General features: G+C 44.1%; 1 protein-coding gene across 1 annotated transcript in view; it reads right to left on the minus strand.

Annotated features, from left to right (window-relative positions):
• Positions 1-623: 623 nt before the first annotated feature.
• Positions 624-14,702, minus strand: part of LOC129863726 (collagen alpha-1(XI) chain-like) — a 132,801-nt gene continuing 118,722 nt past the window's right edge. Inside the window, exons 55-60 of the mRNA XM_055935923.1 lie at positions 14,633-14,686; positions 14,136-14,400; positions 13,580-13,692; positions 7,414-7,482; positions 3,373-3,606; positions 624-3,253 (exon numbers count right to left, since the gene is read on the minus strand). Of these exons, the coding sequence (XP_055791898.1) occupies positions 3,107-3,253; positions 3,373-3,606; positions 7,414-7,482; positions 13,580-13,692; positions 14,136-14,400; positions 14,633-14,686 (882 nt within the window). The 3' untranslated portion in view covers positions 624-3,106. The remainder of the gene's footprint in view (positions 3,254-3,372; positions 3,607-7,413; positions 7,483-13,579; positions 13,693-14,135; positions 14,401-14,632; positions 14,687-14,702) is intronic.

Genomic DNA, 14,702 nt, shown 5'->3' on the forward strand with positions numbered 1-14,702 from the left:
AAGACATTTCCGATGAGCCGACCGTGAATGCAGTGTCCGCGACCGCGAGAACAGAGCCTTTCATTTCCAATCGCAGTATAAATGTCCTTCAGCGCTACGGACTGAAAAGAGCTGTGGATTCTAAAATCAACAACTATGACTAAAAACGTACAATATTGACCATCTAACTCTGTACGCAGAGTTGATGAAAGTCAATCTGTAAAAGAATGAGAAAACATACATTTATGTTTTGGATCAGGGTAGGCTACCATAACCCAAGTGGCAAATATTGACTAAAAACCAATTAACGCTACATCTCTGTTTCTGAGATAAAGAGGGGGCCTTCCAGCAACACTATGGTATCAATTTACATGTATTTCTTTCAATAATATAATACATATCCTACAAATGAACATTGGCTTTGGGTAGAGAATTACAATAATAGCATTCTCTCTACACTTCACAATTATGGACATGACCGTTTTCAATTTAGAATACATTTTTGCAAATGTACGTATTTTTCTATAAAAAAGTGGGTTGGAGATCATGTCTTTCTAAAGTATAACAACAAGAGAAGAAAACCTTACAATTTCATGCATACAGATAGGTTTTAATGCTTCAAAAGACATACAAGAGTGGGTGACCACAGTAAACTTGAATTTATTGACAAAAACACCATCTTCTATCCTCTCTTACACAGGTTTGACAAGACCGTAAAAACAAATGAATGAACAGACAAATGTAAAACAAAAAACAAAAATAAAAAACTTTATCGACTGCTGGTTCTGAAAATTTACAAAATTGTTTTGTCCTTTTATTGAGAGCACAAATTTTAAATTTGGCATGCTTTATCGAAATGAAAATTTTAAAACGATTATCAATGAGTGTATTCAGCTATTTTAACAGAAATGTTTCAAGTCACATATCTAGAAGGTAAAAACGGTAAAACTTAACAAAAAACAAGCTACTTATGCAGGACAGTAAAAAGTGGTGATGTTGCAGTGGTAAAAAGCAGGCAGAGTGCATAGTTTGTACAAAGGGGATAACTAGGGGCTAAAGGAAGTAAACCAACAGGTAAATCAGAAGTCCCAAACAACAATACAAAAACAAGCTTTTCATCTGGCTTTTCTTCCTTTAAACTGGCTAATCTGATGAACTATAAACTACATTTTTCCTTTTATTCATTTTATTTTTTATTTGTTTTCGATGTTTTATTTTTATATGATACATCTGATTTTAATCATCATTTGAACATTTGAACATTTTCAAAAATAGTGGATTTCAAACTATGTAGTCGATTCTTGGCCCTCTAGAAACTTAAAGCTATGTATAAACAAAACCTTTGGTAAGAGAGTTGAGGATTTCAGCTACCAATTCCAAACTGTTCCGCGGTCATGTGCTTTGGAATACTTGACGGTTACCCCTTCCAAACCAGTCACCTCCACCCCACCCCCGAAAAAGGAAAGCATGAAAAAGCTTGACGAAGTGGAAAAAGATGATCCATTACACATAACACCAAACACTGAGATCCATTCACAAAATGCACCAAGTCTTGGAACCATGATATGGAAACATTGCAGTATCGCTTCTACTTTCTTTTTTAAAGACATCTAAGAAAGTTCGATAAATTAGACCCACATTTGGCATTCGAGTACAATCGTATTTCAATTAACACATTCTAAGTAAGTTGCAGTATGATCAGACACTGGTAGAGTAGTTACTAAGTGGGCCTTGGAAGCAGAGAAGTACATAAAATAAAATACTGCATTGATCTATGAATGAATACGAAGCAAACTGGCATGCATTAAAACACCCCTGGACATAAATAAGAATGTAGTGAAGATGTTATTTGGCCAGAGGTAATGGCTAAGAGGGTCAGAGGCAGGACGGGTAGTCATGGTAACAGGATAACATCACCACCATCAGATTACTGTACTTTTCAAAATAACAAACTAGAAAATATCATAGCACCACAGAGGAGAGAAAATAGCACCTAATTCTTGATTTCTTGTGCTTCATTGAAATGTGACATCTCACGTTGCATATATAGGTTGATAGATCAGAGATAGTGAAGTATTGGGGGGAAAATGACGTAAAAAGACGGTTTATTAAGTTAATAAAATCTCCAAATGCCACCAAAATAGGCACTTTGTTCAGGAGGACACAAAAAGAGGAGGAATGTTTTTGTGTATTTTTTTTCTTGACACATTTTGTTTTCTGCAAATCAACTCTCATATAGTAATGCAGAGTTTTTTTTCTCCAACTTTTATTTTCATTCGGTTCTTAAATTACAATTAGGTGTACTTCACAACCAGCAACAAGACAAGCATTCCTCATCTAATCTCCAATTTACATATTCAATTCCTCACTTCAGTATCTGCAAATTTGATGTATTCCAATAACCATCATCTCCTAAAAAGGTCACATGCACGTTTTGAAGCCAGAATCAATCAACATTACCTGGAAAAATATACAGAAAGTACTTACAAACATACAAAAAAATATTTATATATATTTATATATATAAGCTCCATTCAGAAGAATGGCGAGACAATAATGCACAAAACAAAGCTTTCGAAATGATTGAATGAATGAAGCAATGAATAAAATATTCAAAGCGGGATAAGAGGGAGATTATTATTATATATTTTTTTTTAACTGATCAAAACAAAACAATGAAGAAAACTGCCGAATCGGATGGAGTCCATGGCACTCTTCTGAAAGCAGTGGAATTCCAGGTAAAGGTTTGCCTCGGGTGCGTTGGACAGGCAGACTGGATCTACATCAAGTGCACTGGGAGTGGGTGGAGGTTTCAGGTCGGAGATACAGGTCAGGGGTGAAGATAGGGGTCGGTAGTATCTAACTTATCCAGTTTCAAAACTTGCATGTGATAGAGAAGGCACACTGAGGTTGCAAGGTTGCTCTTTTTTTTATTATTATTTCTTACGAAATCCTACAGAAATGTATTCTAGTATTCTTCTTGAATTTTTGTATTTTATTTAAACTTGTTGCTAGCGAACACAGAATGTTTTACACAAATAAAAATTGTCCTATTCATTTCATGTGTTTTGTTTTTAACAAAACAAATATGGTGTTTTATTTTCTCCATTTTGTTCAGTAAACAGTCTTAGCCAATGAAACAGACAGGACCCACTTCGAATCCAAACTTCTGCGTGGCTCCGCCGAAATCATTGAACATTATGTCAACAAAAGGCACCTGTTCCACCTTTGGTGTGTTGATCTCAAGTACTGTCTTTTCATAGCCCTTTTTCAACTGGAAAACAGAGAGAGGGAGAGGGACATTGTGAGAAAATGCTTCGGTGCTAAGAACATCTCACCCACACATACCCTTACACACACCCCCAAGACACACACACACTTCCAGCCACTCACCGCACAGCCGTCCACCACGGCTCTGATGTAGGGGTTATTGTCGTAGGACATCTCCTCATCGTTGGACCCCAGGAAGCGGATGGCCTTGTCGTACGAGTCCCCGTCCTGGTCGTGCCAGGCCACCGACTGGTAGCAGTTGTAGGTTAGGTTCTGGCGGGCGGCCGCGCTCAGCAGACGCAGGAAGGTCATCTGGACCACGCCGATGGGGTTGCCCTCAGCGTCCACGTACGAGAGCTACAGATGGAGGGAGAGGGGATAAAGGGTCTAGGCCAGAACAGACACTGGGGACTAATACAGACACTATGCATACATACTATTGGTGCTTGCGTGCATCTGAAATGGCACCCTATTCCCTAAATAGTGCACTACTTTTGAGCAGTGCTCTGATCCAAAGTAGTGCACTATTTATGGAATAGGGTAGCATTTCAAACACAATGTTACTTTACTGTATATTCTTTAACAAGAACACTGGAATCTACACATCACACTGTTCTCATGTACTGTGAGGTGTCTCGTTGGGGTTTCTCCTGTATCAGTGAAATCTCATTTTCGACAGCTACTGCAAGAGTGCCTTAAAAAATAAATGAATGCATTACCCTTGCACTTGTCTTTCCCTACTGGCACTGACATTGTACTTCCTACGACTGTGATATGTGGTTGTCTCACCGAGTCATCTTAAGATGAATGCGCTAACCGTACGTAGCTCTGGATAAGAGCGTTTGCCAAATGACTCTGTATGTGAAATGAGTGTCGGCGTCACCGTTTGCAGACAGCAGCCGTTAACAACTGCAGGTGTCTGCGGCAGCGCTGTGCTGGCGACACAGCGTCACGGCGCCTGTTTGAGTGACACGACGTCACTCAAACAGGTCAACATTCCTTGCCTCTCCGTCTCCGGTGCTACGGCTGGACTAACAGAATTGTGGATGTCAATTAGGTCGGTGCAGTGGGCCGCGACGCGCATTCGTGCCATCTTTCACTGCTGCTCGGGGGAGAGGGGGGGGTATGGTTAAGGAGATCAACAACGTCCGACGCGTCTCCAGAAAGCATGTTACGCTTCATTACCCATAATTCACGGCGACGCTACAGGAGTAGGACATCGTCTCGATTCCTCGACGACAAAATCAGGTGGGGGGATATATCAGAGGTTTACCTCCTTTAGAGTGAACTATATAGGCCATCATCACCCACTTGTGGGAGTGATGGAGAGGGTTGCTGTATTATGGGCTCTGTCTGACTGTCTGGGGCTCTAGGAGTAAGCTCGTGTCTGAGAAACAGTAAGGCCGACAGGGGTTACCACATGAGCTCTAATCCACAGGCTCCGGGGCATTAGATACTGACTGACTTATTCTCTGTTGAAAGATGACAATGGTTCTGTAGGAATAGCAGTCTACAAGCAATGAACGAGTGACGATAACTCTCAATCGAGAAGCTACTGTATCCGCGATTAAACATTTGAGGTTTAATGAAGAAAATGGACATTCTCTGTTTTTTAAACAAGCTCATTAGGAAATAGAAAACATTATGCACAAACATAATTGTCTTAATGAAATCAATGATGCTTTAGTTAAATCGGTTTGTGAAATGTAGAATTTGCCTAATTCGCCTTGTTTATGTGAATACTAAACAAATGTAGTTTGGCTCTAATGGTTACGGATAACGACTGATGATCTGTCAGGTAACACATGTGGTAACATCAGTCTTTGTGTGATGCCATTGAACTATTACGGTGGAGATCCGTTTCCATACCAACCAGCAGTGTTCCACCATCAGTTCCACAGGGTTCTCTTCTTCTTTCAGACAAACAGGACTGACTGAGACCAAGAGCCAAGCGCATGCAACGCCCATGCCATGCAGTAGGAGCAGGGAGCCACTGATGTTTTGTGTGTGTGTGTGTGTGTGTATATATATTCTCTACCGTAATCCTGATGTGAGAGTGAATGAGGAAGTGAATGAGGAAGTGAGTGTGTGAAATGAGTGTAGCAGGAACAAAATGGTTTCTACACAAATACAAACTGGACAACAATGGACATTACAAATTACTATGAGAAGGAAGTAATCAAATCCTATGTACATGTTGTACACTGAACAAAAATTATAAACGCAGCATGTAAAGTCTTGGTCCCATGTTTCATGAGCTGAAATAAACGATCCCAGAAATGTTCCATATGAACAAAACACTTATTTCTCTCAAATTAGTTTACATCCCTTTTAGGGATCATTTCTCCTTTGGCAAGATAATCCATCCACTTGACAGGGGTGGCCTATCAAGAAGCTGAATAAACAGCATGATCACTGGGTAGGCTCCCGAGTGGTGCAGCGGTTTAAGGCACTGCATCTCAGTGCTAGAGGCTTCACTACAGACTCTGGTTCAATTCCAGGCTGTATCACAACCGGCTGTGATTGGGAATCCAATAGGGCGGCGCACAATTGGCCCAGCGTCGTCCAGGTTTGGCTGGTGTAGGCGGTCTTTATAAATAAGAATTTGTTCTTAACTGACTCGCCTAGTAGAATAAAGGTCAAATTACACAGGTGTAACTTGTGCTGGCTTCTTTACCTGCAGGATCATATGAGACCAGCCACCTAGACAGCCCTTTTGTGGGGAAAAACTCATTCTGATTGGCTGCGCCTGGCTCTCCAGTGGGTGGAGGGCGTAGGCCCACCCATGGCTCTGCCCCTGCCCAGTCATGTGAAATCCATAGATTAGGGCCTCATTTATTTATTTCAAATGACTAATTTCCTTATATGAACTGTAACTCAGTAAAATCGTTGAAATTGATGCATGTTGCGTTTATACAGTATATATTTTCAAGTACTCACAAGGTGGCCATATAGGGAGTTTGGAAATATTGAAGGATGATAACTATGTCCATTATGTCTAGTATGAGTGTCTGTTCATCAGTGGCTCCTAAAGGGAGTAGTACCATTCACCCCTGGGAGTGTCCAAGTACTCAGAGAGGATCTCGGTAGGTCCTCCCCTGCTCCTGTCTGCCCCCCCCCTCCCTTCCCCGCAGAATCAGCGTGTGGAACCTGCCCTACATCGCCATGGAAACATTACCTCTTCAACACAGCCGCAAGTCAAAAGTGGCTGAGTACCCAAAAGCCCCTGGGAGAGTGACTGACCTTTGTTCACCTGTTCACATTGTATCTGTGCTGTTACCTACCGTAACCCCGATGTGAGAGTGAATGAGGAAGTGAGTGAGGAAGTGAGTGTGTGAAATGAGCGTAGCAGGAAACAAAATGGTTTCTAATCACTCTCCTGTGAGTAGCTTTCACTAGAGATACATACCTATTTACGAATAGGTATGTATTTATTCAGTATGCATCTGAGTCAACTGGAAAAGGCAGAGGTCAATACGAGTAGTTGTTGTCACTGTGTTTAAACGTAAAATGTGTGTCTAACTGGGAGATTCTCAAGGCACTCAGTCACTTCTAGGTGACGCTCTCCAACTTCAGAGGTAGTCAGGTTGAGTGGATGCATTTAACAGTCATACCTTTCCATGGCAACATTCAATGACTTTTTGTACGACACTTACCTTTTTCTATTTTGAATTTCTATTGACGTTTCTACCAGTTGCCATGGTAAAGACTGTCTATGTCTGTGCCTGCTCCACCAACTCTGTCTCCCTCTATTCTGGGAGGAGCCGTCACCTATAGCTGTATGTCTTACTGAAGGTGAGCTGAGCTTGATCATGCTGAACCATGCAGAGCAGTGTCGCCACAACCACAAGCCAGAGTACCAGTCAGAGACGAGTACCAAGCAGTACAGGATCCATGCAGAACCAGTACTGACCAGTACCAGAACCAGAACCTAGAACCATGCAGGGCCCTTAGGCTCTCAGAGACGCAGCAAGGAGTCACTCTTGCTGGGCCTCCAGAGACCTGCGGGCGTGCCACTTACCATGGAACCTCGCTTGTAGCGACTATACCAAGAGCCTGGGGCGTCTTTGGGCCATTTTGCCATTTTGCTCTGTAAAATATGAGATGAGCTGTTCAGGAACAAGGGAAGGGGAAGGGGGGAAGGGGAACATCAGGGGGGCTTACCAGTTTACCACGTTTGAATTCACTGAACCAGGAGCCAGGGATCTCCTTTACCCAGGAGGTGAGCCTAGTCTGGGGTACGGAGGGAGCGAAACAGGGGGGAAGAGGAGGAGGAGGAGGAGGAGAAAAAACGAAGGTTAAAGAAAGAAAAACAGTAAGAACACAGCCTCCTGAAAAAAAGAAATGCTTCCATCCTTCATTCGTCCCCTCCACCCCTCCCTCGTTTCCTTGGCTCTCTGTAGCGTCTGCCAGACCTGCAGAGGTATCGGGTGACACCGAACAGCCCGGGACAGTGTAAAAGACCTTAGGCTTAGTAAGCCATTATGGCGTTTTGTATAAACATTGTCTGGCAGCTAATTACTGATAATATATTAATGAGTACACCGTGATTAGTTAGGAGACATTGGCTGCATCTCAAATTACACCCTATTCCCTTTATAGGGCATTACCAGGGTAGTGCACTATCAAGGCAACAGAGTGCCATTTTGGATGCAGCCGTTAGCCTCCAAGGGACCGCCTTGCAAATGCCCCATTTTCCCTTCTGCTAAGTGTTTTGCTCTACAACCATACAGAAGTGAGTATACTTTATGGTTTAAGCTTCTGCTGTTTATGATAAGACAAGTAGGTGGCTTGTTTTTATGGTTTTCATTTAAAGCCAGTTAAGCTTTCGCTGTAGAGCCAACAATAAGTCACTTTTCAATTTAAAAGCTGAAAAACGTCTAGAATTTTTTATTTTTTTAAATTTTAAATTCTGTTCAGCTTTTGCTTCTTTATCACCACCAATAATTATCTTAGTTCCCCCCCCCCCATTAAGATCTGTATCAGACTAGATGGCCAGTAGTACTCCAGTGTGATGGACTTATTCAACAACAATCATTTGAATATCATGGTTAGCTCACTAATGAGCTAGATGAGTCTGATGCAGGGTTTATACAAGGCTTGTCGTCAATGCCTTAATGTGTTCATGAATGTTCAGCTGGAGATCAATTAACGCTGCGGGACAGCATACATTAAACACACCACGCTGTTTTGAAAGGCACCTTCATATCGACTCGAGCACCAGGGGGGGGGGGGGGCTCACTGGGGGGAGAGAACTGATAACCTCTACTTCTAAAACGGAAACCGTCAACGGCGTCACAATTTGCGTGCGAGAGTAGAGCTTGAATTCACATACACTGCCAACTTAATTGTCATGATATTCCATAATAAACCGTTGTGTTTGTTATCTTCGCTATGTAGACCTTGTGAATTATTGTTCTGTTCCTTTTGACTCACCTTATAAGTCCTACGGGAGCCACCGTACCTGCCTCTTGTTGGCTCACGGATGTGAGGGGAATTGTGGCTAATACAACCTAGCAGTATATAAAGAATTTAGCTCGTCTCATTCTTTCTACATAACAGCATTCTCTCTTGAACGGAGTTCCTGGAGTTTCCCAGCCGTAGCCTGCCTAGGCTATATGCCTGTGCTCTAAATCAACAAAGGTAGGGATGTTATTGTTTTCAAATACGTGGGCCTATTACTGGCACTGGTAGTTAAACTTATCAACACTAAATAGGCACTTTTTAACTATATATATATATACACACTGCTCAAAAAAATAAAGGGAACACTTAAACAAGACCGCTGCAGGACTGCTACCTCCGCCTTTGTGCAAGGAGAAGCACTGCCAGAGCCCTGCAAAATGACCTCCAGCAGGCCACAAATGTGCATTTGTCTGCTCAAACGGTCAGAAACAGACTCCATGAGGGTGGTATGAGGGCCCGACGTCCACAGGTGGGGGTTGTGCTTACAGCCCAACACCGTGCAGGACGTTTGGCATTTTCCAGAGAATACCAAGAATGGCAAATTCGCCACTGGCACCCTGTGCTCTTCACAGATGAAAGCAGGTTCACACTGAGCACATGTGACAGACATGACAGAGTCTGGAGACACCGTGGAGAACGTTCTGCTGCCTGCAACATCCTCCAGCATGACCGGTTTGGCGGTGGGTCAGTCATGGTGTGGGGTGGCATTTCTTTGGGGGGCCGCACAGCCCTCCATGTGCTCGCCAGAGGTAGCTTAACTGCCATTAGGTACCGAGATGAGATCCTCAGACCCCTTGTGAGACCATATGCTGGTGCGGTTGGCCCTGGGTTCCTCCAAATGCAAGACAATGCTAGACCTCATGTGGCTGGAGTGTGTCAGCAGTTCCTGCAAGAGGAAGGCATTGATGCTATGGACTGGCACGCCCGTTCCCCAGACCTGAATCTAATTGAGCACATCTGGGACATCATGTCTCGCTCCATCCACCAAAGCCACGTTGCACCACAGACTGTCCAGGAGTTGGCGGATGCTTTAGTCAAGGTCTGGGAGGAGATCCCTCAGGAGACCATCCGCCACCTCATCAGGAGCATGCCCAGGCGTTGTAGGGAGGTCATACAGGCACGTGGAGGCCACACACACTACTGAGCCTCATTTTGACTTGTTTTAAGGACATTACATCAAAGTTGGATCAGGCTGTAGTATGGTTTTCCACTTTAATTTTGAGTGTGAATCCAAATCCAGACCTCCATGGGATGATAAATTTGATTTCCATTGATCATTTTTGTGTGATTTTGTTGTCAGCACATTCAACTATGTAAAGAAATTTTCATTTATTCAGATCTAGGATGTGTTATTTTAGTGTTCCCTTTATTTTTTTGAGCAGTGTATATATAAACTCAGCAACAACAAAAAAACGCCCTCTCACTGTCAACTGCGTTTATAAACTGCGTTTATCTCACCAGATTCAACAACTGAGACATGAACTGAAGAAGTTCCACAGACATGTGACTAACAGAAATTGAATAATGTATCCCTGAACAAAGAGGGGGTCAAAATCAAAAGTAACAGTCAGTATCTGGTGTGGCCACCAGCTGCATTAAGTACTGCAGTGCATCTCCTCCTCGTGGACTGCACCAGATTTGCCAGTTCTTGCTGTGAGATGTTACCTCACTCTTCCACCAAGGCACTTGCAAGTTCCCAGACATTTCTGGGGGGAAAGGCCCTAGCCCTCACCCTCCAATCCAACAGGTCCCAGACGTGCTCAATGGGATTGAGATCCGGGCTCTTCACTGGCCATGGCAGAACACTGACATTCCTGTCTTGCAGGAAATCACGCACAGAAAGAGCAGTATGGCTGGTGGCATTGTCATGCTGGAGGGTCATGTCAGGATGAGCCTGCAGGAAGGGTACCACATGAGGGAGGAGGATGTCTTCCCTGTAACGCACAGCGTTGAGATTGCCTGCAATGACAACAAGCTCAGTCCGATGATGCTGTGACACACGACCCAGACCATGAAGGACCCTCCACCTCCAAATCAATCCCGCACCAGAGTACAGGCATCGGTGTAACGCTCATTCTTTCGACGATAAACGCGGATCCGACCATCACCCCTGGTGAGACAAAACCGCGACTCGTCAGTGAATAGCACTTTTTGCCAGTCCTGTCTGGTCCAGCGACAGTGGGTTTGTGCCCATAGGCGACGTTGTTGCCGGTGAAGTCTGGTGAGGACCTGCCTTACAACAGGCCTACATTCCCTCAGTCCAGCCTCTCTCAAGACTATTGTGGACAGTCTGAGCACTTATGGAGGGATTGTGCTTCCTGGTGTAACTCGGGCAGTTGTTGTTGCCATCCTGTACCTGTCCCGCAGGTGTGATGTTCGGATGTACCGATCCTGTGCAGCTGTTGTTACACGTGGTCTGCGGCTGCGAGGATGATCAGCTGTCCATCATGTCTCCCTGTAGTGCTGTCTTAGGCATCTCACAGTACGGACATTGCAATTTATGCCCTGTCCACATCTGCAGTCCTCATGCCTCCTTGCAGCATGCCTAAGGCACGTTCACGCAGATGAGCAGGGATCCTGGGCATCTTTCTTTTGGTGTTGTTCAGAGTCAGTAGAAAGGCCTCTTTAGTGTCCTAAGTTTTCATAACTGTGACCTTAATTGCCTACTGTCTGTAAGCTGTTAGTGTCACCATTCCACATGTGCATGTTCATTAATTGTTTATGGTTCAATGAACAAGCAAGTGTTTAAACCCTTAACAATGAAGATCTGTGAAGTTATTTGGATTTTTACGAATTATCTTTGAATGACAGGGTCCTGAAAAAGGGGCGTTTCTTTTTTTGCTGAGTTTATATATATATATATATGTGTGTGTGTGTCACAATTCCAGACATAACAATTCACAAAGTTTATTTTCTGGCTATTTATCCACTCACTTTACCAGTATTGCTTTGCGTAGACGCAAGGGAAATAGACTTGCTTTCAAATTTGAAGTGCATTTTCTCTTATTCACTACAGTGCATTCAAATTCCAGCGTGTCCACGCTTGTTCACGCAACAACTTAGTTTGATTTGAGCTTGACTCTTTTCCCCCCTCTGCTATCCTTCATCTATCTATCTATCTATCTATCTATCTATCTATCTATCTATCTATCTATCTATCTATCTATCTATCTATCTATAGTATCTATAGTATCTATAGTATCTATAGTATCTACAGTATCTATCTATCTATCTATCTATCTATCTATCTATCTATCTATCTATCTATCTATCTATCTATCTATCAATCTATCTATTTATCTAGGGATACAGTGTCTCAGGCTAGCAGGGAAGGAGAGAGAGAGGGTGTGTGTGTGCGTGCGCAGGTGCCCACATGTGTGTATGTCAATGTCAGGGCCTCTGTTCATATGTCCTCTCTCTCTCTCTCTCCACTCTACACCAACGAGACCCTCCCACTGGCCCATCGCTCTCCCTGCCTATAAAAAGACAGGTTCATTATTCTGAACTTATGCAAACTCCTGTGCCTCAGCGTGCCAGCGAATCGTTAACATGTCATGTAGCAGAAAGCCATTACAGATCTCCCTGACAAACTTTCCTGTGTTTTACTTCTCCTCTCCTCTCATCTCCTGTTCTCCATGCATAATCATCCAGCAGCAGCATCCTCTCTGGGTGCCTGTAACCTGCCATAACCTATTACAAGCGTTTGGGCCAGGCACAACACTAAGCTACTGACACTTAACTAGAGGATGGCACGGCAAAACGGATGTGTTTATACGCCTGTGTGTGATGGTGCGTGCATGTGTGTGAATAGTTGACTCTCCGTTGACAGTGAGTGACTGCCCCAAATATATTCATTGAACTCATGACGTCAGCAGTGTGCAACACCAAGCAGCTTACATGGGAGTGACTGCCCCCTAGGGGCTTGGAGGATCCTCCTGATATTACACCCATACCAGGAAGGTAATAATGAAACATGATGTGTGTAGGCACAGGAGGAGGTGTTATGTGATTATGCAGTAATGTCAAAAGAGAGGTATATATGATTTATATGCACAGTAGTTTGCCTGGGGCCTGGGAAGAAGAACAATTACATTCACTTATCCACAGCATACCGTTTGTTATTTGACCTGTCAATCAAATAGGGAACAGTTGACAGAACATTGTAGATACAACACAAATTAAACACACTATTTCAATCAACCAGAAATATCATCATGCCAGCTTTAATTTGTATTTTTTTACCCCTTTTTTCTCCCCAATTTCGTGGTATCCAATTGGTAGTTACAGTCTTGTCTCATCGCTGCAACTCCCGTACGGACTCGGGAGAGGCGAAGGTCGAGAGCCGTGCGTCCCCCGAAACACAACCCAGCCAAGCCGCACTGCTTCTTGACACAATGCCCGCTTAACCCGGAAACCAGCCGCACCAATGTGTCGGAGGAAACACTGTACACCTGGCGACCGTGTCAGCGTGCATTGCGCCCGGCCCGCCACAGGAGTCGCTAGTGCGCGATAGGACAAGAACATCCCTGCCGGCCAAACCCTCCCCTAACCCGGACGACACTGGACCAATTGTGCGCTGCCCCATGGGTCTCCCGGTCGCGGCCGGCTGCGACAGAGCCTGGACTTGAACCAGGATCTCTAGTGACACAGCTAGACCACTGCGCCACTCAGGAGGCCATCATGCCTGCTTTTAAGAATGTGTATTTCCCTCATTATATCAACCAAAACCTTTCTAATGTGTAGGCATTCATTTTAAGCTCACACATTAAGCTTACACAATAATGTTCTCCCATTGAATTTCTATCACTGGCTCTCAAAATGTGACCATTTTACCAGTTCTGTGTGTAAAAGCACCATGACTTACCCCTTCAGACTTCTTGTCAGGGTAGATGCAGCTCTCTCCTCCTGCTGTGAAATTGCAGTGGACCTTGAACGAGTCCCTCGAGCAACCCTGGTTGGGGTCGATCCAATATTCACCTGAAATAAAAAATAGGGGGTGGGAGGGGGGAGGGAGAAAAAGGGGAAGAGGGAAGCAGGGGTAAGGACGGAACCTTGACAATTAGAAACGTTTTCATCAGAGGTCCTTCAACGTTTAAATTAGCATGATTTAGCCTTCAGAGAGGGCATACGCTTTAGCCCACTTACACTGCAATGACAGGAAATATCATCAAATAAATTCTTGATGGCTAATCCTATTTCTCTATCCCACTTAAGTCCACTATAAAGACACTTGACCCTTGGCATTGACACCCTATTCACTTGTCTAAGATAGATGCTCGACAACGTGCTCTGGGCGCCTTTGTCATACAAAGTCGGATTACCCCTGGGCTACATCACCCAAAGACTTCTTAAAATATAATGTATCAACAGAACACAATCTGAGCACGTCAGATTTGGAATTTGAGATTTTCCGTGCCCACCATCGGGGAAGTCGGGGTGGCAGAGTTGCAGGTCCTTGCAGGTGCGGGCGGGGTTGCCCTGCGTTCCCAGCGGGTGCTTCATCTGCTCGATCTCCAGCTTGAGGGAGTTGAGGGATCCGAAGATCTCCTCCATGCCGTCGTCGTAGTCCTTGTAGTTGGCATCGGCGTGGGCCTCGTCCATCATCTGGCTGGCGTCGATGTTCCTGCGGCTCCTCTTGGGATTCGACTGCATGGGCAGCGGGTGGATGACATCACCGGGAGGACCCTGTGGAGGTGGAGAAGGATAGAGAGAGGGTGACAGGGGGAAGGAACGAGGTGAGAAGAGTGGTTTTATGTGGGAGTATACTATTGTATTCTATTCTAAACAGTCATATAGCAAAGTTCAGTTTACTCAATTAATAATTGTGCGTATAGTTTCCGTAAAGTAACACATGCAACATATGGAACTGTAAAACAACAACATGCAATGATGTCACACAATCGTGGCGATAACTTACAGGAGGCCCTGGTTGTCCAGGAACACCGGTCTCTCCCTTGGGACCAGTTTGACCCTGAGGACGACAGAAC

The sequence above is a fragment of the Salvelinus fontinalis genome, chromosome 10, assembly GCF_029448725.1.
Source record: "Salvelinus fontinalis isolate EN_2023a chromosome 10, ASM2944872v1, whole genome shotgun sequence".
Taxonomy (NCBI): domain Eukaryota; kingdom Metazoa; phylum Chordata; class Actinopteri; order Salmoniformes; family Salmonidae; genus Salvelinus; species Salvelinus fontinalis.